At 44.1% G+C, this 26,205-nt stretch overlaps 3 protein-coding genes across 3 annotated transcripts; 1 reads left to right on the top strand and 2 right to left on the bottom strand.

Annotated features, from left to right (window-relative positions):
• Positions 1 to 2,434: 2,434 nt before the first annotated feature.
• On the bottom strand, positions 2,435 to 9,958 carry fam78bb (family with sequence similarity 78 member Bb). Its single transcript, XM_080878248.1, has 2 exons — positions 8,522 to 9,958; positions 2,435 to 5,496 (listed from the first exon to the last, which is right to left on the bottom strand). Exons 1-2 carry the CDS (start codon positions 8,785 to 8,787, stop codon positions 4,974 to 4,976), a joined length of 789 nt encoding a protein of 262 aa, XP_080734374.1. The 5' UTR covers positions 8,788 to 9,958; the 3' UTR covers positions 2,435 to 4,973.
• Positions 9,959 to 11,319: 1,361 nt separating this feature from the next.
• rex1bd (required for excision 1-B domain containing) lies at positions 11,320 to 15,422 on the top strand. Its single transcript, XM_080878250.1, has 5 exons — positions 11,320 to 11,449; positions 12,272 to 12,354; positions 12,505 to 12,709; positions 14,781 to 14,869; positions 15,085 to 15,422. The coding sequence occupies exons 1-5, from the start codon at positions 11,447 to 11,449 to the stop codon at positions 15,155 to 15,157; spliced, it is 453 nt and encodes a 150-aa protein (XP_080734376.1). The 5' UTR covers positions 11,320 to 11,446; the 3' UTR covers positions 15,158 to 15,422.
• Positions 15,423 to 15,614: 192 nt separating this feature from the next.
• Positions 15,615 to 25,776, bottom strand: crlf1b (cytokine receptor-like factor 1b). Its single transcript, XM_080878229.1, has 8 exons — positions 25,688 to 25,776; positions 23,213 to 23,491; positions 22,131 to 22,260; positions 21,798 to 21,970; positions 18,973 to 19,130; positions 17,952 to 18,120; positions 16,711 to 16,868; positions 15,615 to 15,954 (listed from the first exon to the last, which is right to left on the bottom strand). The coding sequence occupies exons 1-8, from the start codon at positions 25,743 to 25,745 to the stop codon at positions 15,931 to 15,933; spliced, it is 1,149 nt and encodes a 382-aa protein (XP_080734355.1). The 5' UTR covers positions 25,746 to 25,776; the 3' UTR covers positions 15,615 to 15,930.
• Positions 25,777 to 26,205: the final 429 nt, after the last annotated feature.

Genomic DNA, 26,205 nt, shown 5'->3' with positions numbered 1-26,205 from the left:
ATAACAACCACGAGGTTCGTCATGAATCTGCTGCGTAGTTTGGATGACGCGCTATTAGGGCTGCCACGATTAGTCGACTAGTTACGATTACATCGACTCTCAAAATTGTCGATGACTAATTTAATAGTCGACGCAATATTTGAAGCTTTTGTAAGATCCTGAAAGACGCAGGAATAAGTAGTAGGATTTAAGAGTGACTGAAACAGAAGATGGCACCAATGCATCTACAAGGATGCCAGCTGCGGTTAAACGGCAAAGATGAAGCAGTCTCAGGTATGGTAGCCGTGTCCAAATTCAGGGGCCGCATCCTTTGGAGACTGCATTTGTAGGCCGATTACATCACAGCGACGCAATGAAGGCTGTCCAAATTCGACAACAATGACAAATGCGTCCTCCCTTTTCCCCAGATTTAAAGGATGGGTCGGGTATATCCTTCATGGCCCAACCTATCTAGGGATGGATATCGTTTAGGTTTTATCCGATACCGGTGCCAAACTGGTACTTTTGAAACGGTGCCGGTGCTTAAACAGTGCTCGAACCAGTGCTTAAAGAATGGAGAACACAAACTTTGTCCAAAAACCTCTCATGTTCAGCTGTTTTTTTGTAAAAAGATAACAATGTTAGCCTTTTCTGCAGCTATAGGGGATTTATGGTATCACTCTTGGCTGGAAGCAGTGCTTAAACAATGGAAAAAACACAAACTTTGTCCAAAAACCTCTCATGTTTAGCTGTTTTCCACTTTTTCTTTGGTCATTTTGGCCAGGGTGAAGGGAGCATCTGCCATCAAACAAGAAGACAGCCACATGTAGCTATGATGATGTTTGCTAGTTCACCTTACATGCATTAATGTAATAACGTGGTTAGCCTACTCAACGTAAATTACACACGAACAACATTAAGCTACTCGCCCAGCGAAGAACGGCTGCTGCTGCCATCATCATCCGTCATCATTTCTGCTACACTGGCAGGGCTAGGGGCCAGGACTCTATTCTTCGGGTTTTTGGGGGATGTTGCTAACTCCGGGTCCGATAACAGGCACCACACCCGCAGTAGATGTGTGAGGGCTTGCAGCAAGCTATCAAATACAGCTTTTAAAAAGAACGCTATGCGTCGCCAGGTGTTTCATCAGATTCGAGGTGTTACCTCGTTTGCACAGTATCACCTTAAAGCACTTGTTGCAGGCTGCTGAGTTTGCATCTTTTGCTGTGAAGTACAGCCAGACTTTTGACCGCTTCGCCTTGGGCATTTTTAATCTGTAGCTCTGCTCTAAAAGAACGTACGTATCTGGGCTCGCCTACTATCCTTGGTAAGGTAAAATTATTGGCTAGAATCCAAAGTGTATGACATCTCAGGAAAAAAAAGCACCGAAATGTGCGCTGCTTTTCGGTCTGGTTACTACAGTTTATGTCAGAACTGGTGCCATAATGGCACCGGATACTGGTACCCATCCCTAAACCTATCCCAGAATTCTATCCAGCCAATTCCAGTTTCTAACAATGACGGCAGCGACTTAATTTTAATATTAGTCTTTCCTGGTCACAAAATAAACTTTTAAGATATTTTCCGGCGAGGATGTAGCTGTGTAAACTTCAAATATCTGCTCAATTTATCAAGACATCACATATTTGCAAAAGTGCTCTGACATTTTCAGAGACGTCTGCTACCCACCAGCTCAATAGATGACCGGGAGGTGAAGGCTCACTAGAGCGTCCGATGGATGCAAGATCTGATTAGTCGACTAATCGCACAAATAATCGGTGACTATCAAAATAATCGTTTGTGGCAGCCCTACTTGCTATTGAAAATTGACCCTAAGCTTCATGTTCCCAAATCTTAGTCGGGCTGGAAGTGATTCCCTTATGAAGCATTCAATTTTTCTTTGTCTAGCAAAGATGTGCTCTACACATGTGAACAGCACTAATAAAAAGTCAGAGAGGTTGACAGTGACCACTGATTGCTCGGTAGGAGTTATTGCTTTTTAGAAACTAGAGCAGCTTTTTTCTAACGCAGTGAAAAAGATAAATGCTTTAAGATCCTGACTGATAATTGACCAAATAAAAATCAATTTGTGTTCAATAAGATGTGAAACTATGATCAGAAGTTATAAACCCATCTGGAAAAGAGCTGAAAGGTTGTTTTCCCAGTAGATTTTTATACAAGTATCTTATAATCACTAAAGTCGCCTCCTGCTGGTGGTTACAGAGAACGCAGCTACAGAGCCAGCTCGTCCATCTTTTACCTACAGTCTGTGAATGTACCATGGGGACATTGCAGCCTCTTATACCCATGTAAAAATGTTACACTGTACCTGGGCTGTGGAGCGACAAAGAGGACTAAGTTCACACTTTATTTTTGGCATTTGTTTTAATGAGTTTAAAAACACTGCATGCAAAAGCCAGACAGTCTGAGAGAAAGGACTGTACGTCCTCCACATTAAAACACTGTAAAACACCGTCAGCCTGTCGCTTTCAGACAATCTAACGTCGACCGGCAGGACAAGTAGGAATAACAAGTCAGATTCACACGAAGGGCCGTGCAGCACTCTGCTCCGAGCCCACAGGCACGGCTGTTAACTGTAAAAGACACTTGAGGCCCGGATGCACTTTGACGTCAGACTGTGTGACCCTCACGGTGAAGTAAAAATGTATTTTTAATTAACACGTTATTTTAATCGGGGCATGTGGGGGGGGGAAAAAGTTCCCCACTATAAAAGCATCAGTTCTCTGCGCAAAGTTTCAGTCCAATAACGATCACCTTCTAAGTTGTCCCATCGGAAGTGCTGCTCGTGATTGTCGGCTTGGCCTCACAAACTGCCCCTGCGTCATAGCTACAATAATCAGGGTGTTAAACTATCTCTTTGTCCACATCGCTGTGCGGTTAGTGTGTGTTAGGTTTTGCAGTAAGCCGGCAGAACAGTCCTTCCTGGTGATCCTGGCTCTGTTGTTGTTCTATATGAGGTGTGTGTGTGTGTATGTGAAGGCTTGTTCGGTTCGCACCAAGAGTAATGAGCAGCATCAGCAAGATAATGTGGTTACATCATCCATCTCTCTTCATCTCTGTCTCATCTGGACCAGTTCAGCAGAAGCCTTTTTTTTTTCAGTCCCACTGAGGCCGGATGAGCAGATCTACAGCAAATGCACCGCCTGGAAAATCATCAGAAGCAGCGTAGAGGTTTCTGGTTTGGGGCACTGTTTCACCTCCTTCTAAGGTGCACGGAGGAGAGGAAAAAGCCTGAAGAGATCAAACCTCCTGCAGCACCGACAGTATACAGAGTAACTGTAAGGCTAGACAAGCGCATTTGTGGCTCGCAGCATTCATCGGGGTCATCATAAAACATATTACAGATTAAATGATGCAGATGTGAAATAGAAAGAAATACAAAACGCACAATCTCAGCCAAGTGTGTGATGTTTTACGACCACGATGAAGGCTACGAGCCAAAACACAACAGCCTAACAGTGAACTACGCTGAAGCTGTGAGCTCGTAGGAAAACAGCACATACTGGCTTTCATTTTCAGCCGCGAACCTTCTGACACACACATCACGACAGACCACCAGAGACGCTGCGAAGCAAACACTTCCTCTCACACCGTCACGTGTTTGGATATTTTGCTAACTGCTGAATGGACAATTTTTGAATGGACGAAACTTTTTTCGTCACCCTGAAGATGAACAGTCATACATTTTTTCTAGATGTAAAAAATGCTGTTTGAAGACAAAGAAAAAACCCTGTAACCCTCAGATGAGTGAGATTTAACAGGCGTTAGTTTGATATCCCAAATCTGGATGAGCAAGTACGTTGACGACAGCTGAAACGTTGCTGCGCTTCAGCAGATCACCTTCTAACTGCAGGGCTGCACGCTGCCAGGGTTAACTCAGAAGAAACTATGTTTTGGTGTGATCTCAGTCTTACATGAGTGGAACTTGGCATCAGTACGTTCCTCAAATGATAAAACCATGTTTGACTGTAGCAGGCTGTCATCAACACAGGCATCTCTGGCTTTTCAAAAGGCAGGGAGGGAGAAGCTCTGCAGCTCGGACGAACTGGCCACGTGCGATTGCAGGAGGGGGAAATAGTCCTGCTGCAGGGCTTCAGTCATGTCTGTGTGTATGTGACTGAAACCAAAGTGTTATTTCTGCTTTTCCTCTGATATGTCAAAAACAAGGTAGCTCTGTGTTTGCATGTGACAATCTTTGAAACACAAAGAAAAGAAATGACCCTACAATGTTTCGGCTTTACAAACGAGGCCTTGTGTGTGTGTGTGTGTGTGAGAGTGTGTGAGGCAGTCCGGTGTGACACAGCAGCACGCCTGGGCCCGACCCCGGGCTCCATTATAGAAAGCACACAAGCACAAACAGATACACGCGTTTGCACGCTCACGTCATCCCGGTGAGATTCTACTTGTCTGCGTCCACGATGAAGAAGGAACCCCACAGCGACGGCGTCCTCGCTGGACGTGAACGCAACGCAAACTCTAACAACTTTCCTCGCTTAAACTCTTACACAGCACTTAAGCGTACAGAACAGAGCAGGCCACGAGTATGCTGTCTTTAAGGCCGCGAAAACCTTTGTCAATTGTATTTAAGCTCCATCACTTCTTCCAGGGCCTGAGTAGCTACAGCACAGGTATCAGTTACATCCCAGCGCAGATGTTCAAGCTTCAGACGAGTCTTCCCTCTGTTGTGCAGGGCCGGAGTGCATGCCTGCACACCCGGCGGCCCAACGGCACCAGAAGCAGGGACTAACAAACTTTCTAATCATCAAAGGCAGCGGTGGGGAATTAAGGCGGTTGTCCCCTCAAGATTCAAAGCACTGCAACTCTGATGAGGTCATCAGCACATAATGCAATTCTCAGCCTGCTTATAAATATCATTTTTGTCTGCTTTTGCGTCTCATCTGATTATCCTGTTAGCAGAATTGGCCTGATATGATATGATGTCCAGAAACGGCCAATCAGATGCACGTGGTGTTCTACTTGGGCGGTATGACAACAACCGGAGGGCCTCTCCTCGGCCTCCACATCAGAACCTGGGCATCGTTGGCGTTGGGCCTCCCCATGGCGTTAAGAGGGATGGGCTCCATTCGAGTCAGCACCCGCGGCTGGTCCTGGTGCACCCGGCCCACCAGCCTGGCCCTGGAACCCAGAGGCAGGGACGGGTCCACTGCGATGTCAACCCTCATCCTCCACTTGATGGTGTGGAGCAGGATCTTTTCCCTGGATGTGGTGTTGAGCGCCACCAGCCAGGTGGTGAAACTCTGGTCTCTTTTGATGTTCGTCAGTAAAGGCGTGTTAGATTCGCTGACCGGCACAGCCCAGGTAACGCTGGGGTAAAAATTGTCATTCATGCTGACGATGAAGCGGGACGGCTTGGACGTGGGGCCGACTATGGTGACTGTCTCTGTCGTGTTTCCGTACCAAGGGTAGCTCACGCCATCTGAGTCGCTGATGGCCCGGACCAGGCCTTCACGGAGCTGAGGCAGCTCCCAGCTGGACCTGGAGGAAGACAGAGAACCAAGAGATCTCTGGGTAACTCCAACATTCATTCAAAAGATGTTTCATAGATTTTAACTGACGTTCAAACTTATTAAAAACACAAGTTAAGCCACTGTTGCTGTGTATGACGTGTATAAACATGGCACCAAATCCACCGATGAAAGTAGTCCCCAAAAAGCGCATTTGATCCCTGTTAGCTGCCCCTTAATGGACTCCAGGAACACGTGTAACGTGTCTGTTAGTTTGCTAATGATACCAGCATGACTAGATCCAGTTGTGGTGCTGTGGCGACTGTTTTTCCTACACTGAAAAAAGAAAATGTTGGATTTACTTAATTCAACAGTGAGGACACTGGTTGAACATAGCTGTTTTGCTTTGGCAGCAACTTAAACAACAACAACAAGTTAAATCAACACAAGTTATTCATATTCAATACACCTGTGTAGTTTGTGTTTATAAAATGTGATTAAAACATGTTTAGATGAAGTAATTTCAGCTCTTGAAATATTTTTATCCTTCACAATTTTCTCACTTTATTCCAACACTATTCAATAACTTTTTATCCCAATACTATTTGGTTACTTTAAAAACTACACGTTATCTTCATATTACATAATGTACAACAAAGTTTAGAGTCTGGTTAACAGATTTATAACAACTTCCATCCATCCTCTTCACCAGTCTATTGCAGGGCTAACATGGAGAGAATTCTTTTAACCAATTAACGTAACCCCAATAACTGCATGACTTAACTGTGGGAGGAAATAGAGTCCCCACAGAGAATTCACTGCATACTACACTGAAAAAATGAAATTGGGTGGTTGTTACATTTACAAAATTGTAACGTGTAATTTGATACAATCTAGTAAGAATGGTTAGTTGCCTGGACTCAAGAAATGCACAAGATCACACAAGATTTCAAACTGCAGGAAAATCACTGGAGTTTTAAAAGGCAGACAACTACACACACCACATGTATGCTATCACTATTTATTGCGGTTTAAGCTGTCAAGGACAAAAACGTATGGAAAATTCTGCATCAAGCCTTGAAATCATAGCTTTTCCTACTTTTGTTAAGCCTCGGTTGACATCTTGGTGGCGTGGTGGTTAGTGCTGTTGCCTCACAGTAAGAGCATGGGTTCACTGGTTCAAATCCACAACCTGGCTAGTTTACAGTGAGTTCCATCTGAGTACTCTGGCTTCCTCCCACAGTTAAAAGTCATGCGGTTATTAGAGTTAGGTTAATTGGTGATTCCAAATTACCGTAAAGTGTGAATTTGAGAGAAAATAGTTGTTTGTCTGTATGTGACAGACTGGTGAGCTATCCAGGGTGTACCCTGCCTCTTACCGTATCACTTCTGGGTTATGCCCCAGCCCCCCCTGCAGCCTGGATAAAGATAGGAGGATGGTAGTGGTTGTAAATTCATTCAATTTTTATGTTAACCAGACTCTAGACTTTGTTGAACATTATGAAATATGAAGACAAATTTTATTATTTAAGTGACCAAGTAGTATTAGGGTAAAAGTTATTGAATAGTGTTGGAATAAAGTGACAAAACTGCGAAGGATTAAAATATTCCAAGAGCTCAACTTAGTTCATTTAAACAAGTTTCACTCACATTTTATCAACACAAACTGCACAGGCTTATTGAATATGAATACATTGTGTTGATTTAACTCAGTTGTTTCTGCCAAAGCAATTGTGTGCAACCACTGTTCACTTAAGGAATTCCAACAGGCTCTTTTTTTTTTCAGTTTAGCTGGATTCAAACCCAGGACCTTCTTGCTGTGAGACAACGGCGCTAACCACCACACCACCAATCAAGACTTGACAGCTTAAACCACAATAAATAGCAATAACATACACGTGGTGTGTGTATGGTTGTTTGCCTCTTATAACTCCAGCGATTTTCCTGTGGTTTGAAATCTTGTGTCATCTTGTGAATTTCGTGAGTCCAGGCAACTAACCACTCTTATTAGATTTGATCAGGTCATCTGAACAAGAACAAATTAAGTTGTTGAATTTCATGCAGATCCTACATAATTTAATTATGTTCACCATAGGGACATGAAATTATTTTGTTCAAATTACAAGTTAGACTTTTGTAAATGTAACAACCACCCAATTTGCTTTTTTTGAGTGTATTTGGAGATATTTGTTGTTTTTGCTTTGCTTGTTTTTTGATTGGCTGCGGATTATTTTATATATATATTTTTATATTTCTACCAAGCTTTTAGTTATGTGATACTGTATTTCATTAAGCCGTTTTGCTTTTTAAAATCTATTTTATTACAGGAAGTTTCTCTTTGTTGGGCCAAATTGTCTAAAAAAAGAAAGAAAGAAAGAAAGAAAGAAAGAAAGAAAGAAAGAAAGAAAGAAAGAAAGAAAGAAAGAAAGAAAGAAAGAAAGAAAGAAAGAAAGAAAGAAAGAAAGAAAGAAAGAAAGAAAGAAAAGCTATGATGGTTCAGTGTGCCAGTGGATTATCATCATCATCCCTTTGTTGTAATCAACAGCTTTGTCATCTGGAGGCCCCCTACCATCTATTTACCATGCCATGTGACCAATCCGATGACAACCTAAACCCCATCCTCTCACCCGTGCATGCACCACCCACACCCCTGCACCCAGTAGGATTAAACACCCCCTCGCATATGCCCTCCAGACATAACGCGTTTGTGTGTGTGTGAGGTGTGGGTGTGGGGGAGGACATGTCTCCGTGGGCACAATTTGAGTGTGAGAGCAGCAACTGTTGTTTAGCTCCTCTAATAGCAGCTTTTCTATTTAGGTGCCAGAGTCACAGGAACAGAATCTGTCGGTGGGCGTTTGAATGAAGGAGGCTGACGAGCTCCGTTAACCTGCTGCGTGCACAAATGCTCCCCGAGCGCGTGCAGCTCGGGCACGAACGCGTTATAGTTATTAGAGTGCACGGAGGCGCGCCGTCACGCACGCGCTCCCGTTTTCCTGCATCTGAAATCCTGTCACGCGCGTGTAACTGGGACTCAGGTGACAGAGGTGTGAACTCACATGCCGACGTCTCCGTAGGTGTTGTAAAATTCCATATGGGTGCACGCCTGGATCCAGCCCACCACCCAGGTCTCGTTGCGCGGGACTGGAGGCATCACAATCCGCGCAGACGCTTTGAAATAGGGCGTCTTGTACCGAAGCACTATGGGCGAGCTCTCCTCGATGACCGTGGGGCAGTGGTCTATGGTGGCGGACAGGTCGCACACCACGATGCTCTCTCGTTTGATGCGTGACTTGTTACAGGCGATGCTCTGGATGCAACCCATGGCTGTGCGGGTGGAGGTGGCGGTCAGCGGCGGCTAAGTGAGCCTGACAGGCACAGCTGGCCGGGACTCCACCGACACCGCGAGGCTGTGCATCCGATGAGATTATAAGGCAAAGGTGGGTGCTACCACGCTGCAGGCCCGGGAGGGTACCCGGTAACGCAGACACCCGCCCTGCTGATGTGCGAGCACATCTGCCCGCTGCTCTGGGGCTGACCCTGCGCGCTGACCTCCGGAGGATCTGAAGCAGAAACAAGGGAGCAGATAAATCGAGTGTCACGTGAATTTTAGATGCAGGGATGATTGCATCCTCTCCTCTAAACCCCAGCGGTCAGTTTCTCCCGGAGGATGCGATCCATCCGCGCTCCTGCTGCAGTCCCTGCCCGTAACCTTTGATCCTCGCCTTTCTGCCCCGAGCTGTCATGTCACAACAGGCGTCGGGGGACCGGCGGACGCTGGGACACCGGCAGGGGGACCCGAGGATCGGGCGGCGGTGTTTGGCGGTGCTGAACCGTGCATGAGATGCTGCTGCTGGTGCTGCTGGTGCTGCTGCCGGTAACCTGAGCGAGGTCGTTAGGGTCCGTCATGCCTGGCCACTCGACCGGAGGGAAGCCCGGTGGAACAAGCCGGGAGTCCGAGCATCAGCGGTGGGGTAACCAGCCTCCTCCCAGCCACCACCCGGAGGGCAATTCCCGATCAAAGCCTCTAGACCCCGGGCATCAAATCCTCGCAGTGCAGAGCGAAAGAGCGCCGAAGGATCAAAATAAGAAAAATAAGAGAAACGGTGTCATAGTAACCGCGCCGCGTGCACCGCGTCGTCCTCCGCTGAAGAAGGCTGCGTGGCTGTGCGTCGCTGTTCAGCCTGCGCGGTGCTGAAGATGCTCAGCCGACCAATGAGCGGCGGAGGGAGACCGCACGGGAGCAGCTCTGCGACCTCTCCCCCCAAAAATACCAAACCCCACAAACACGGAGTCCACGCACGTGCCACTCTGCTCAATTTTTTAGGAGTGACTCCGCCCTGGCAAAGCACCTTCCCGGGGGATTTGTGCCGAAGAACGGCACCTTTAACAGGAAGGGTCGTTTAATTGGTTTGAGAACATCAGGCTTTTCAAAATAAAACTGCCACAGATTCGGCAAAACGACATCACCTCACGGTGCTCCGGGGTCTGCAGCCTTCCCCTACCTCCACCTCGGCAGGCGGAGGTTTCAGATAAAGTGTTTTACTGGCCTTGCTCACCTTACAGCTACCCAGAAATTACACTACTACTTTACATATAAGTATATATATCTATACACACACACAGAATACGTTGTTCCTTTTGCTTTACGTCTTTTAACATTACAGATTTTTTTGTTTATAATAATAAAACATACATGGGACATTTCCATTTATTAATAAACAACTAGTCATAATAATATCAGATGTGGTGCCACAAAAATATATCTCATTTATTGGAGATAAAGAAGCTACTTGTGAATATAAAATGCTGCAAATTGTGCTGTAGATGGAGAAGTGGGTCGATTTAAGTTGATAAAGATGGCTGAATGCAGGATGATGGCTTCTGAAAACAGCTTAAACAAGATGCAGATTCTTATTTATATGCAGTGCTGTGAAAAAAGTATTTGCCCCTTCTTGATTTATTAGTTTACAAATTTCAGACCTACCTGCCCTGTGTGAAAAAACATTACCAGCTTCAGGTAATAACTGCTTGTGCCACCATTGATGTCAGTAGTAACTGACATCAAACATTTAACTGGTATTGGATGCCATTTTTGCCCAGTGTCTTTCTTATTGTTGAGTCATGACCTCTGACCTTAAAAGAGCCAGACGAGGCCTGCAGGTCTTCAGATGTTGTTTTGGTTCTTCTGTGACCGCCTGGGTGAATTTTGGTGGGCTGGCCACTCCTGGGAAGGTTCAGCACTGTCTGCAGTTTCTCCATGTGTGAATAATGGATCTCACTGTGGTTCATTGGAGTCCCAGAGCCTCAGAAATGTCTCTGTAATCCTTTCCAGACTGATAGGCGTCAGTGACTTTGTTTCTCAGCTGTTTGTTTAGATCTTTTAGCCTGCTTCACGTTGTTAGACAGCTTCTATTTAGCGATTTCTTGATTCAACAGGTCTGACAATAATCAGGCCTCGGTGTGACAGTGTAATTAAACTTCGCTTTCCAAAAACGTAGTTAATTACAGTTAATTTAGAAAGGGGCAATTACTTTTTTACTGTATATATCAGGTTGACACCGAATGTTTATAAGATGGCGAAGTTCTATAATTCCAGTACTGTACAGTACAGTGCGAACTTACTAAATTTTGTGAAGAAATTGTATCTGCGTTTGGACATGTGTAATTAGTTGTTTTATCTATTTATTTCTTTTGTTTGTTTTCTTTCTGGTGTGTAATTGACCTCCTGCTTTGTTTATGTGCGTCTTCACTTTTATGTGAGGAGGGGTTCAATAAAAAGAAAGAAAGAAAGTCTCTTTTTTGTGCAACCGACGAGTTCAAGTGCTTTTATTTTGGAAAGCAGCCATTTACAACCGCATGTTCTTCATTTCCGGGTCAGGTTGCTGATTCACATACAGGAGGAAAGCGGCGTGTTGGGCTTATAAAGTGTAAACATGGTGCCATTATAAAAAGCGGAGAGTCATCCCGGGTGTGTTACAGCCATGGTGAGTTTCTTATTTCACAGTTTAACTTCGCAAAAGCCCAACTTTAAAGCTAACACATGTGCTAAGCTAACCAAGCTAATGGTAATTTGGGAACCTCCAGCTAGTGATGCTGAAGCATTCACGCTGCTGAGTCAGTGAAGCAGGACTTTTTCTGTTTAGTTCGCTCCTGTAGAAACCATTAACAGAAAAAAACAGCAACATGACTTCATTCTAAACTGGGTCAGTAATCTTGATCTTTTTTTTCACGTTACATATTAATGAGTATTTAAAACAGCCAAGATATTAGTTAAAATTCAAGCTTTCCATCGGTGTTTGTGAGAAAAACTAAACTTTTGTTATTTGGTATTTATACCATGTTGAGTGGTCACGATTTAATATGTTAGTTACACGAATGTTACCCCTATGAGCAAGCACTTGGTGACAGTGGGAAGGAGAGAACCCCTTTTAACAGGAAGAAACCTCCGGCAGAACCAGGCTCAGGAAGGGGTGGCCATCTGCCATGACCGGACAGGACAGAAGACAAGTTATAGAAGAGAGCCAGACATTAATAATAAATAATGAGTCAATGCAAAGACGTGTATAAATACACAGTAAGTGAAGAAGAAACACTCAGTGCATCATGGGAATCCCCCAGCAGGCTACACCTATTGCTGCATAACTACGGAAGGATTCTGGGTCACCTGATATGTTGCAATGAGAAAGTGTAGCTTCAGATTTGTAATCCAGTCTGAGTTCAGTGTGAGTAAAAATACATCCAGTGAGTGTCCTGCGACCTGATGTTTTAATATATTTTCATTTTGGTGACCTGTCTCGTTTCTCCAGGTGCCTTCAGACTTTAAAGCCCTGATCCAGAGATTTTATCATCTTCAGTCCGAGCGGGTCGAAACCTACCGGCTCTTTGAAGAGTACGTTTGAATCTCGTGATAATGCTGTTAAACACACACAGTCCTGTCTCTAGTGATTACATCATGTACACAAACAAGAGGAATCTGTATTAAATGACTAATTGCCCCCCCTTCCTGTTGTTTTTGTGATGGCTGCTGAATGTTTTCCAGGGGACACGAAGCCTACTTGAGGACAGGGCCCCATTATGACTTTGACCACTACAGGCAGCTGGTCCATGAGATAACGCAGGCGTTCTGCGGCATCTCTAAGGAAGTGCTGGAGATCAAGGGCAGGCTGCACGACGAGTTTGACAGACCAGACCTCTCCGAGCACATTGAGAAATTGCAGAACAAAGAGAAGGAGAAACTTGAACTGGTATGTAAGCACTTTCTGCATGGGTCACTTTTTAGACCGAGGCAAAGTCGAGGGGAATCTAAAATATAATATACGTCTGTGTGGTGATGAGAGATTTCCTTAACGGGCCTTTGGCAAGAAACTATGGATGCCAGTAAACATGATCACAGTAAAGGCAACAAGGCTGTGTTATTCTCTTTGTCAGAAAGCAGCACGTTCCACTCACTTCTGACCATTTGTTAAACATAAATATGTATCCTACTTTAGCGAGCCGCCGACAGCATGCCTTATAGTACCTGCTCTGAACACAAAGACACACACGTTGTTCGCACTCGTTCAGAACATCTAAAACGGTTTGTGCTAGAAAGCAAAACTATAAATATATAGATTAAAGAAGATTATAAATGACTGACCAGAAAAGTTGAACAGTTGTCAAAGAGGAATTTGTGTTGTTTAATAATGTGGTGTTAAACCGTACCTGACAGATAATGTTTCAGAACTTTTTCCAAAACTGGATGCAATTCTACTGGTTCACCACAAGGAGGCAGAGTTTTTGCTTTAAACGAAAATCATTTCTTAATCGTTCTTCAGCTGAAAGCAGATTTCCCCACCATCATTGTTGAGTGTCAGAAATCATTTGTAGAGCAGCAGTTTGTTATAAATCCTCCAGTTTACATCACCGATGGAGTAAAGCTGTGAGAAAAGCTTCTGGAGGGATATGTTTGAGATTTCATATTTGAGACCTGGATCTTTTGAGGTTGATTTATCATCATTTTTTTCCCCTGTCCACCTCTCACACACATACACTCTCGATGCTAAGAGTTGATTTGAAAAGGAGGAATGATCGGGTCACTGGTGTTTCTCAAGACTTGCTGTGAAGATGCGGAGATGGTCACCACACGGTGGTGCCAGCAGTCGGCCTGTGGACTCATATTTCCATCACCGTCAAAACTGGACACACCTTTTCGACTTACTTTGTATTAAAATTGTATTAAAAGTAAACAGAATCATCTGCTAGGAGTTAAATTGCTTCAAAAAGGCACAGCACCACAAACACAAGTCTAGTTTGCTGGGATGAAATCCAGCAGTGAGCTGCCATCCGTCAGCCTCCACCGGTCATTCAAAGTGACCAGCCTGTAAGCTTTAGTATCACTTTAAATCAACACACTGTTTAAAGATATATGTGGTGATTTTTTTCTTTTTTAGTGTGAAGGGGAAAATTAGCTACAGAAACCAAAAACCTTTCTTTAAAGCAGAATGGAAACATGATTACTGCACAAGCAAGTCCTTCATCCCGAGGTAAAATGCCCAGCACAAAACCCCCTCCATAATAATGTTACCATGGTGATTTAAGTTAGGGAAGTGGCCGTTTTGATTGACAGCTGTGCAGATGCAGCCTGCTGTAGCTGGAAGCTTCACCTCCACCAGTTTGAACTACTGTAACGAACCTCTTGACCTTTTTTAAATCTTTATTATTATTAAAAATGTTGACGTCTAGGCTGGATGTTTGGTTATTAAATGATCGTTTTGTTATACCACTATAAATCATAAGAACTGTGCTTCCTTACCAGCTTACAGCAAAATAAATACCATGATGTGACCTATAACGAAGGAGAAAAGGCTAACTTAATTTTGAATGACACCATACTTAAAATCACTTGCAGAATAATTTTCTCTCCTTTCCTGTGTAATACCTGAAGTCATGCACTATTAAAGTTATTTAAACACTATAGATCTGTGTTTCCTTATTCTAGTGTGCCTACCTGCAGGTATTTGTAGATAAATATAATTTTACTGTCATTTCAAATGTGAAACATTGAAGTTCCTTTTAATTACGGGCAGTATTACAGAGTGTTGGACAAATTTGACCACCTCAGTGCTTCCCACATTTTCACAGACTTCGGTACATCTGGTGTTCAGAGATGTTGCTTTGTTCTTTTGTATAAAGGTTTACATTCCTCTATAATTCAGCTCCCTTTCTTCCAGTAATGTTATAAAGCTCCCATTATCTCCGGGTTAATCATCCGCCTTTCCTCCATCCTCTGCTGATGAGTGGTTTGCATAAATCTTATCTGATGTGCCCTCTCAACAGACGGCTAAGCTGCAGCTGGCCAAGCAGCAGGCCCAGGATCAGCCGGAGGACCAGAGCTGTCAAGAACAGATTCAGGAGATCAAGCATAAGTAAGAGCTGCCATTACAGCCCCTCAGTTTACTGTGCTCGCTTCCCATCAGCTCGCTGCTGAGAGGCTCAGTTCTTCTTCTAATTGATCCGATAATCTTTGTAACTGTTCCATATCAAACCAGCACAAATAAAAGTGTGTGTGTGTGTGTGTGTGTGTGTGTGTGTGTGTGTGTGTGTGTGTGTGTGTGTGTGTGTGTGTTGCTTCGTTGCCCAGGATCATCCAGAACAAAGAGGCTCTGAGTGAGATCATGCAGGACTTCAAGTATGACTCAGAGGAGTGCGACTGACAGCTCGCTCCCAGGAGGTAGCCTCTGTCTCGGACACTATGAGCTGCACTTATCGATCCCCTCCCCCTCCACCCGGCTCCACCCAGCTCGCCGCTGCAGTCTTATTCCTCCCGGAGGGCCTTTAACATCCATCCTGCGTGAGTGTTTGTCTGCAGGCATGCGTTTGTGTTACTTCAGGGCTCAAAGAAAGAACTCTGCTGGCGCTGTAATGAAATGTGTATATAAAATATTCAGAAGGTGTGATCGGTTTGGAGACGCTCTCTTTGTTTGGATTGTATTTTTAAATAAAGATGCTTTACAAGACAAGTTTTGCTCTTAACTAATAACCAGCTGGTGTTTGTACACTTTACATCACACACAGTAAAAATAGATAAAATATTCACTTAAATGTGCAATAAGCTAAACGACATTTGAGCTGATCTGGTGACATGCCGCAAACTTTCACTTCCAGAGACGTGTTTATCTTACATTCTGTTAAACACGAAGCAGTTTGAACTTTTTTCGAGTATAAATTTGCAGTTTTTGAAGGCGTTAATATTTTTTGTTATTGCTAACAGATCTAGCAGACAGACTGAATGAAAGGCTGCTTTGTCTCGGTTATCTCCCACTCGGGCCTTTTAAAATCAAGAGTGTGTGAGCGCACAGCCTCTGCAGCGTCCCTTGGACGGGAGTTGGACCTCTCAACACTGCGGGGACCCTGTGGACCAGTCATCTGTCAAGCTTTCTCGATGTGCGTCTTGAATTAAATGCCACAGTCACGCCGAGTTTCTGTGCTATGAATTATCTTCTTGCAGAATCTGAAAAGACAAAAGCAGATGGTTCTTACTGGGATAATTCAGCTAGGAAAAAAAAAGCCACCTCCACTAATCGTCACATTTCTCCGTGTGACTGCCGCTTTTCTCCTCGTTCTTATTCACCGTGTTGCCTCTCGCTGCCTTTCTCTCGAGGTAATCAATGGGAAGCTGTCACACTTTGCGGACAAAGACATTATTCAGACGACAGCTTGTCCCCTATAAAGAACACAAAAAAAATCCAGGCACCTCTGAGCTAATCGAGTCAGGCAGACCAAAGGTTTCTTCAAGTTCAAGGACTGAGCGTCAGAGGACGTGAACTCCTCACAGAGACTCACAAACACAGCAGATCTGGAGGCTTTGCGTGCCATTTGGGCCGAGTTATTTCTGTGAAAGGGGAACGCTCGCGCCAAGAGAAAACAAAACACAAAAGGAACACATTACCGAAGGCTGTTAATTACATTTACGTGTTTATTTCTCTTTGTTGTGGCCATCAGATGAAGATGAGAAGTCCACTCATTAAATATGTAATAAAATCAGAGTGCTCGACTGAGAGCGTGTCTACTTTCATGCTTCCACCTCTGGGCCTGTAAAGTCTAAACCGCACATTTTACCCGATCATAAAGTACAGACTGAAACTTCACAGAGCAAGTTCAAGAGAAATCCTTCCCCTTTGTGTTTGCAAAGATGCCGACCATATGATGAAGCAAAGGCAGGGTCAGAAATTCAGCTGGGGCCGCGGACACAGCCGCGCTTACCTACCTGCTTGCGCGTTTTCTGCGATTTCTGCAGCCACACCCTCCACTGATCGTACAGTTTCATCGACATGCCGCCGCAGCCGTAGGCGTGCTTGCGGACCCAGCCGAAGAACTGCTTGAGTTCCCGCCGCAGCGTGGAGTTCTGCTCGCTCTGCAGCTGCTCTGGGAGGAGACGGGGCGGGGGGAGACAAAGGAAGTGAGAAGATGCGCAGGTGAAGTGTGAGCACAGGTGTGACTTTTTAAATATCAGAAGAAGTTATGCATTAAAGGAAACGAAGCATGTTCCTGACCCGACTGCTCTGTGAATATTTGGAATGATTCGTATAAGTTTAGAGTTCTTTTCAGGTCTTCATTAGACAATCAAACGGAGCAGGGTTGAATTGAGACGCTGCCTTCGGAAGGGTTGATTCTCACAGGCGGGAAAACTCGTTCAAAACAGTCGTTGCTGCAGACAAAAGCTTCGATTCCTATTTTTTCTCCTCAATCAAAGACATTAAAATACGCTTTCCATCTTTTTGTACCTAATCTGTCTGATTGCGTGATAAAAACAAACAAAGTTACTCTATCGTAGCTCAACACTGCAAAACCGAAAATCCAAACAGAACTTTAGTTTCATTGTGACGCCGTGTGTTTGTAGAAGCGACACTCAGTTTCTGGGCTCCTGTCGTCTGCCACCATCAATTCTTTATTGCAAACAACAGAGCCCGATAACGACTTCCTCCCCCTGACCACATAACCTATGTAACTCATTATCTGCCCCTCCAGCTCCCAAACCTGCTTCCACTCAGGCTTTATAGGCCCTGTGTGCGCCGCTGACAGACATGCCGCTTTTTAACTTGATCAATGTTTGAAGCCGACGACAAAAATCTATCAAACGTCCCCGCGGCTCTCCGCAGTTCCCTCTAATCCTCCGTCTGGAGATCCCTATCAAGGTACGTAGCCTATTGATGTTTGGTTCCTTTTAGGCCACATGCGGTTTGAATCTCCTTGTTCAGGATGTTGGATCGGGAAGGAGGACACATTGTTCTTTTTTTGGCTTTTAATTGGCAATGAAAGGTTGATTATTGGAGAGAACGGAAAGAACAGTCAAGATATGTGGGCATCACAGACGCTTGGGAAGCATTTAAAGGCCATTTAAGCAAAGAGACAGTCAGGGACAGGAAGTACTTTAGTGACAAATGTTTGCTACATCCAGGCTGATAGCTTTTACTTGGAGACGGCGTCTACTGTATTTCAAGTTCCTACCACTGCTGGGCGTGGAGGCGGCGGTCGGATGGCTCCAGTCGCTCCAAATGCCGGCCTTCCTCGAGCCAAAGATGCCCACTGGGTTGCACCTCACCTGGACAAAATAGACGGTCCCAGGCTGGAGGCCTGCGAGGCGGCACGATGTCAGATTGCCGACATCGTCCACCAACTGATGGAGAGGTCAGAAAGAAACAGAGTTTGTAAGGAGACAGTTTTGACAGCTGGTGGAGGAAAAGCAGAAAGGCCATAAATGCCTCAACGCCGGATATCAGTGTCACTGTCAGGGACAGTAATCCACCGTGAATCCATTTCACCTGCTTTGATCTGAATGAAAACGAGGACTTCTGACCTGAAAGTGCTCAGATCCATTCTGCAACGTGACAGTGAGCTTAAACTTAAGGCTAGAGTCATACATGATCAGTCCTGCAGCACATGCTACGAGCCCCGATCTCAAATCCACAGAAGACCTGAGACAAATTCGCCAACTGTAACTGAAAACTGCAGCTGTACCAAGCACGCTGCACACTCCTTCAACAGGAGATAACGATGTGATTTTGGCTCTGCTATTTTCTCCTGACTGCCTCTTATATAAAGTTAATTAATCATTTTTAATTTCACGGTCTTAGCTCTGAACGCCTCCCCACATTACTTTTAGCGTCTGAAACTTTTGTTTGCTCTGCTTTCATCCTGAATCTCCTCTGGATACTGGTGACTTCGTATTTAATAAATATTACGGTGTTTGCTTAATCTTCTCATTCAACAGAGAAACATACAAAGCAGAGAAACAGTAAGGAGCTTTGGTTAGAAAACATCAAAGAGAGTTAAAGGAGGAACATTTTGTGCACTTTTGGATCAAAACCAAGCTTCAACACTTAGAAGCTATAAATCGCTAACGACAGCAAGGAGAAGATTTGTTTTACAGCGAAGCAAGAAGCTTCATGTTCATCATTGCTCACACGTTTCCACAGTAGCTACAGAGAAAGTGCGTGTAGGCGAGTCTGCGGGTTTGTGTGCGGACCACCTTCCAGTCAGCGCTGTCCTCCAGTCGGTAGCGTATCTGATATTTGGCCTGAAACAGGATGTCCTTGAGCTCGGGGGGGATGGCCCAGCGGACCGTCAGCTGGTCCTCGAGCTCGCCGACACGATTGACCTGCACGTTGGCGGGAGGGTCTGTGGTCACTGCACACACAAGGGACATCTATTAAAGGGTTTGCATGCAGCAGGTGTAAAGTCCAACAAGGCAGGGATGACCAGTAAGAGATGAAATGAATGAAACTACTCGGAGGCTGCTTCTTAAATCATTAACACTCTTACGTGCAGCTTTAGAGTATTTACTATATTTGGCCTCATCCTTGGTCTGCTTTACCACACGATCAAAGCAAGAGCTGAAGCTTCACAGGGAATTTCCACGGTACAGATGAACTAAATAAATAGCTGTCATGTGGAAGGAAAAGCAGTGCAAATAAATATTTAATGGGGACCAAATATTGTCCAACTTTATATTTATATCTTTGAACTCCATTACAGAAAGCTTGTGTTCATACTAATCGTAATTTATCTGATACCAGGACCTGGTGCAGCACCTCACGTCATCCTCTCTCTGAGACGTACCTCGCCATTCCAGCCAGCCTTCTTCCGATTGGCTGATTGTCAGAAACAGCAGGTTTCAATATCATTTGCCTTTATTTTTTCTGTAGTAATAACCCCAAATGAAAGAAGCCATTCTTGCACTGGAGAAAACAACAGCTTACGACCACAGCTTAAATAAAATGACTGTGATGGCGTGCAAGATATAGTCTGCTCAAAGTGGCATTTACATGAAAAACTGTGTTAACATGGAGCAACTCAGATTCATTTTTATTTCCAAATCACATCAGTCGCCTCAAGACAATCAGATGAACCCCTGTGAGGAAAGACTTGGAGACAGTGGGAAGGAAAAACTCCCTTTTAGCAGGAAGAAACCTCCAGCAGAACCAGGCTCAGGGAGGGGCGACCATCGAGAGACTGATTGGGTTGAGGGGAAAAATACTGGACAAAACCCACACTGTGGAAGAGACGGAGATTACTAATAGGTAATAATTTTTTTAACTGACAGCGTATAGATGCCGCTTTCAATTTAATCAGAGAAAATCATACAAAAAAAAAATCGCCTAAATTTGCTGCCGTCTACAGACAGAAATTCCCATCTGAGATCCGAGAAATTCAGAAATTCCTCCACATTATAAATGTGGTTTCTGCAGGACAGTGATCTTTTGCAGCTTTGCTTTCAAACAGGGAAATAACCAGAACACAACCAGCTGGTGACCAGTTGAGTGGACTCCCTACTTCAAAGGGTCGTGCTCATTATTCATTCACTGTGACGTGCTGGCATCTGTCTCCAGTTAGAAGCTACACAGCACTTATCTGCAAACCTGCACACGTCTGTCAGAAAGAAGACAACCTGCAACTGGTTGCTGCAACCTGAGATTTTTACTAATCACAGGTAGGTTTCCATATTTTGTTTTGTTTTTACTGTAGTGCGAATGACTCATTAATGTGTACCCTGGTATGATTTTTTTGGACCAGCTGATTACAAAAATGTGTGTGATTAGGACAATTTCAAAGTGATACCACGTTCAGAGGTTTCCTAATTTATCATTTTAATAGTTAAATGCTATTAAAATGCTAAATTAAAAACCTGGTGCTGTTCATTTAGTGTGTGCGCTTCAGTTTAGGTCAGTCTGTAGTTCCTGCCAGAGCACGTCGTTCCCTCAGTCAGTCAGAAATAAAACAAAGTGGCTCGAGTGCTTTGAAGGGGAGGAAGATGAAGGCAAAGAGGATGGCAGCACGAGAGGGAACACTCGTTAAAAATGCTTCCCATTTGTAACCTTCCGCTTAAGACATCGCTCACTGTGTGTCGGCTGACGTGTCTCTTTGTTCGGCTCAAGATGAAGAGGGAAACGGAGCCGGCAGAACTCATTGTTTCTGGTATTCTGGCAGCGCAACGCATCACACACGGCGGCGCTCCTCCTTCGCCTCCAGCCCACTCACAGCCTCCACGCTTTCTGTTCCTCAGCGTCCAATGAGGATTCACAGAGAGAGGATGCCGAGTTCCAAAACACAAAGGCTGCTTTATGAAATGCGACAGTTTACCGGAGGCCTGTGCAAGCAGATGAGGGCTACACTAATCATAACGCCACAATTTCAATTCCAGGAACATGTGAAGCCGTCACGTGAGGGGCATCTGCTAAGGTTAACTTTTACAACATGACAGTTTTGTCTTAGAGCCACACGCTGGAGCTCTGCAGACAAACAGTTCTTACACACACACTGGACTTTCTGGACTTTGGTTTTGCACAACACTGGTCACTATATTCTTCATTTCCGGTTAACACTTGTACAGCTGCTGTTATTGTGTATATATTTATTTATATTTAGATTTCTTCATACATTCTTATATAGTTCTATATTGTGTATTTTGTTGTACAGTTATTTTATTTTCAACTTTAATTTATATATTTATCTTTATCTTATTCTTCCCAGTTTAATTTACCCTTCATTCTAATTTGTGTTGTACAGTTATTTCATTTTTAACCTTAATTTATATTTTATTCCTTCCTAGTTAAATTGACCCTTTTTAATTTTTCATATTTATTTCCTATCTTATTCATAGCCTTTTCCTTTTTTGTTTTCTTTAGGTCACGAGCAGTTGTCCAAGCATTTCACTACATATCGTACTGTGTATGACTGTGTACGTGACAAATAAAATTTGAATTTGAATTTGAATTTGAAACGTAAAAGGAGAGGGGGAAGCGTAAAGCTGAGCTGAAACCCTCTGTTAACTTTAGATAGACGTCTCTCACTCACCTACATCGAGGATGTCCAGGGTGGTGATGTCAGAGGTAGCAGAGCCCAGCTGATTGGTTGCTTCCACCCAGATCTCGTACGGAGTGAAGAGGGCGATGTTGCGGGGGATGTAGCAGGAGTAACGCTCGTTTCCCGTGCTGTAATTTTCACACTCCTTCTCTTTGCCGTGCCATCTGGACGCAAGAACAGAGGCTGAATCTGGTGTTTGCCGCCACAGAGGCAGACGGTGTTTTTAGGCGTTTGCATCCTCGGAGTGAACTCTCCAGTCTAGCTGAGGGCGGCGGGATGAGATAATCACCTGTAAGCTGTGACAGCAGGTCTGGAGGCACTCACCTCAGTTTGTACTTGAGGGTGTATTTGGTCGGGACGTGAGTCTCGCCCTGACCACCCAGGCTCCAGCGGCAGCTCAAGTCCTTCGTGTTTCGGGACCAACAAGTTAGATTGACGGGCTTCTCGGGAGGCACTGGAGACAAAACGGAGCAGAAAACAGAAGAAGAAGAAGACTGGTGTCAACCTATTACAATAAATAAAATAAAAACAAACACTAATGTCGCCTTAAAGATACTGCATGAAAAAAAGCACAGACAGATATAAAGATTATAATCAAGAAGGAACAAAGAGTAAGAGAGCGTTAATCACACACACAGTGAGTGTGAGCCACCTGATGCTTCATGTGGTTTTAATCGAGGTTTCTTAAAAAAATGAATTTTGTCCAGAAAAAGTTCAGCTGGAAATCATTTAACTTTGAAATCAACTCAACTAATCTTAAAACGTTCAGATCAGAAATCTCTGAGAAAGTTACAGATTCACCACATCGAACGTCAGACTTTACTCGAGTACTGACACCTCCCTTCCTAACCTTAACTGAAACTTTTCCACAAACATAAGCAAGTTTCATGTCAGAGTGAAGGTTTATTACAACCTGAAACCCTTTGCTTTGTTTTTGGACCATCTCCTAATCTTCCCTCTCAGTATTAAATAGGCTTCGTTCCCATAAAATCATCTATTATGGAAAATATATGACTATACTTTCATAATGTAAATATTGTGTATGTGTATGAGTATAATAATTTCTGCCTTCATCAGCACATTAATGCAACAATGAGAATTATATTAACCTGTAGTATCACTTTAATAAAAATAACTATGATTAATATGATTCTTATTATAACTTGCACAAATGAAGATTTCTGATTAGGCAGACCGTATAATAACAGCTGAATTCTTTGAATTTTGCCCCCTACAGGACGACACAGGAGTTACATCTCCTGGTTCATGTCGCCTGTTAGTGAGTTTATTCTGCAGTGATTGCAGTTCTGCAAAATTAATACTGAGCTAATAAAGCTGATCATGTAATTATGAAGTGTGCTCATTTATAATGTCATCTGCAGAGTCAGTGTTCACCCTCCACTTACTGCCCACGTAAAGGCAGGATCCAGCCAGGACGCGTCCGTCCGCTCCGTGGCACACCAGGTTGTCTCCGGACCGCTGCTGGGATCCACTGAGGCCGTGAAGGGTGACGCTGAGGACGCTGGGGGACACCACACTGTAGGCGCTGCTGGACACGCGCGCTCCGTTCAGCGTCCAGTATAAAGTGCTGGCGTGCACGCCGAGCTCAGGGCTCAGCGTGCACGTGGCCGTTAGACTGGAGCCAATCAGCAGAAAGGGATCCTGGGGGGAGATCACCGCCACATCTGGGTGTTGGAGACACATGGACACAAAACAACCTCTTAAGCCAAAACCAGTATGAAGGCTTCATGTGATAATCAAGTCCTGTCATAATCAAGTTCTCAAAGTCTAATTAGTATTATGCTCTATTGTATTGTGCATCTGCACCTTATTGTTGTCAATGTCTACGCATGGGACAGTGTGAAACGTAATTTCAATTCCTTTGTATGGCAAGTACATTTGAAGAAATTGACGAATAAAAGTATTCTATTCTATTCTATTCTCTAATTACTGAATGTGACAGAATAAATACCCAGAATCTAAAGTTGTTTAAGATTATCTACAAAACCAGAAGATCCTCACATCCAGGCCTGACCAATAAAATAATATAATACATCATCTATTGACGGTTTTTAGAACAGTCCCTCTCTCTTCCCCCGTCTACACATGAATGTGGAATAATTTAACCAAAACGTTCCTCGGAGGTGAAAAATCCTGTAAACTTGCTAATGTTCTCTTTCCTAACAGGACTACATTTAGATTTGAGGTTTGTAGCTTCCCCCCAGTCATCGTTTAACCATAATTAACTGCGCTTTCTTCATCAGCATCCCCAACACAGCGCTCGGCGGCTGTTTGTCTGAGTGTTTCTCAAACCGACAGCAGAGCCCGAGGTGAAACCACAGCACTTATAACAAGAAATCATTAGAGGCAAAATTTTTTGGCCAGCCGTGGGAAAACGTGTGTGTGCGCGAGTGTGTATTCATATCTTTGTGGGGACCAAAAATGGGAAGTTTACTATACTTGTGCGGAGCAAAATCCCGGTCCCCACGAGTTTGAAGGCATTTTGAGACTCAAAATGTGGTTTTGGTGACTGGGTTACAATTGGGCTACGTTAGGATTAGGGTAAGGGTTATGGTTAGGGCTAGGCATTCATTTTCCATGGTTAGGGTTAGGGTATGCATATGTCAATGAGATGTCCCCACAAGATATGAACAACCGATGTGTGTGTGTGTGTGTGTGTGTGTGTGTGTGTGTGTGTGTGTGTGTGTGTGTGTGTGTGTGTGTGTGTGTGTGTGTGTGTGTGTGGGAAGCAGCAGCCTCTCGGCACATATTTATGACCCAGTAATGAAGCGGATTTATGGAGCCCCGCTAGGATCAGTCAGAGAGGTCACCCCGGTTTACTGGTGAAACCCTTGAATGCTTTTCCATACCGCGACCGTCTGAGGCGTGAGGTTTGCCCCTGTGATTGATGCCCATGAGAAGCCCTCCTCTCTGTGTTTGAATGGCACCACCGGGCTCCTTATTCACAGATATTTGAGTTAATATGTAGAGTTTTATGAGCCATGCTGCAGGTGGGCGGCGGATAAGCTTTCTAACATATGTTTCACTTCAGTGTTTTAATCTGTAATGTAAAGAGAAAATGTTTGAGGAACAGCACAGCAGTTCTCATCTTCGGCCCTCGGTGAGAGGGAATTAAACACAGTGCTAATTATGAGCGCAGTAAACAATATATCTGTGATAATATGAAAAATGAATACTGTTCTAACTGCACACCTCAGTTTTCTGTTATATGCAGGCACAACATCCCATAGTTCATCCCTTGGGTTAGATGCCTTTTCATGCTCGCATGATTCAGTGGTCAGTGTTAACAAACAAACAAAACCCATTCCTCTGAAAATGGTCAGGTCTGACGACAGGACCGAACATGAGCGAAAAGGCAGCCAATCTCCAAAGAAACACTTTCAAAGACCTTCAGAAAGCTGGAGAACTGTTGCTCAAGAGCACTCGAGGAATGTCTGGCTTCTTGGAGGCAAAATATAAAAATGTTTTAAAGGGAAATTAGGAGTGGCTCAAGACTTTTGCACAGTGCTGTATACAGTTATCTGGCATCAGTTTTGCCATAAAGCAAGTACAAAGTCATAGGTAAGATTTCCTCTATGATCTTCTTCTTATTACCTCACTGACTGTCAGGTATCAGACAGACACATTTACTGCATTAATACATTTTAAATAACGTTATTTTGCAGATAGTTCTGAGTTAGTTTAATCCTTATAATCGCTATGATTAAGAATAAGAATTTTTACAGGTGAGGAACAAACTTGTTCACGCAGTTGAACATGAACTTGTTCTCTTGCTTCGAGCGCTGCTCTGCACTCTCCTTTAGACAGGATCGAGGTGACGTAGCTTTACCTGAAGTTACCGAAAGTTCGGTGTTACTCACGTGTCGTGGAGAACAACACGCGTGGAACCAGGAGGATCACCAACACGATGGGAATCATGCTTCTCTCTGCTGCTGTCCGCTCGCAGCTCCAGGAGCTGAAGCTGGAGGAAGAACTGCGCAGCTGCACTCCGTGAGAGAGGATCCCTCCTCTGACTGCAACCCTCACGCCCCGCCCCCCACAGACACACACACACTTGCACACTTTCCCTGCTGCCATCGTTCCTATGCAGAGAGATGCTTCAGGTGAGGCGGTGACAACTGTCAGGTTTGAAAATCTCACCTTTCCTGACATCACCACGCCTATTACAATATGTCATTTCCTGTCAGTGTTAGGCGAGGCTTTATCCTCACCAGTTAGTGATGGAAGTTAAAGTCATGTGATACTAAATGATTTTAAAAAAGAAATATTCTTATGTAAAGAAACGAAACCAGTCATCAGTCCAAGTATCGAGCTCCCTGTTCTCTCACAGCATATTTTTTTAACACAACCCCACTGAATGCAAAAGCTGTGTTGTTTG

Source organism: Rhamphochromis sp. 'chilingali' (assembly GCF_963969265.1).
Source record: "Rhamphochromis sp. 'chilingali' genome assembly, chromosome: 3".
NCBI classification, from domain to species: Eukaryota; Metazoa; Chordata; class Actinopteri; order Cichliformes; family Cichlidae; genus Rhamphochromis; species Rhamphochromis sp. 'chilingali'.
This window is presented reverse-complemented; position numbering and strand designations above follow the sequence as displayed.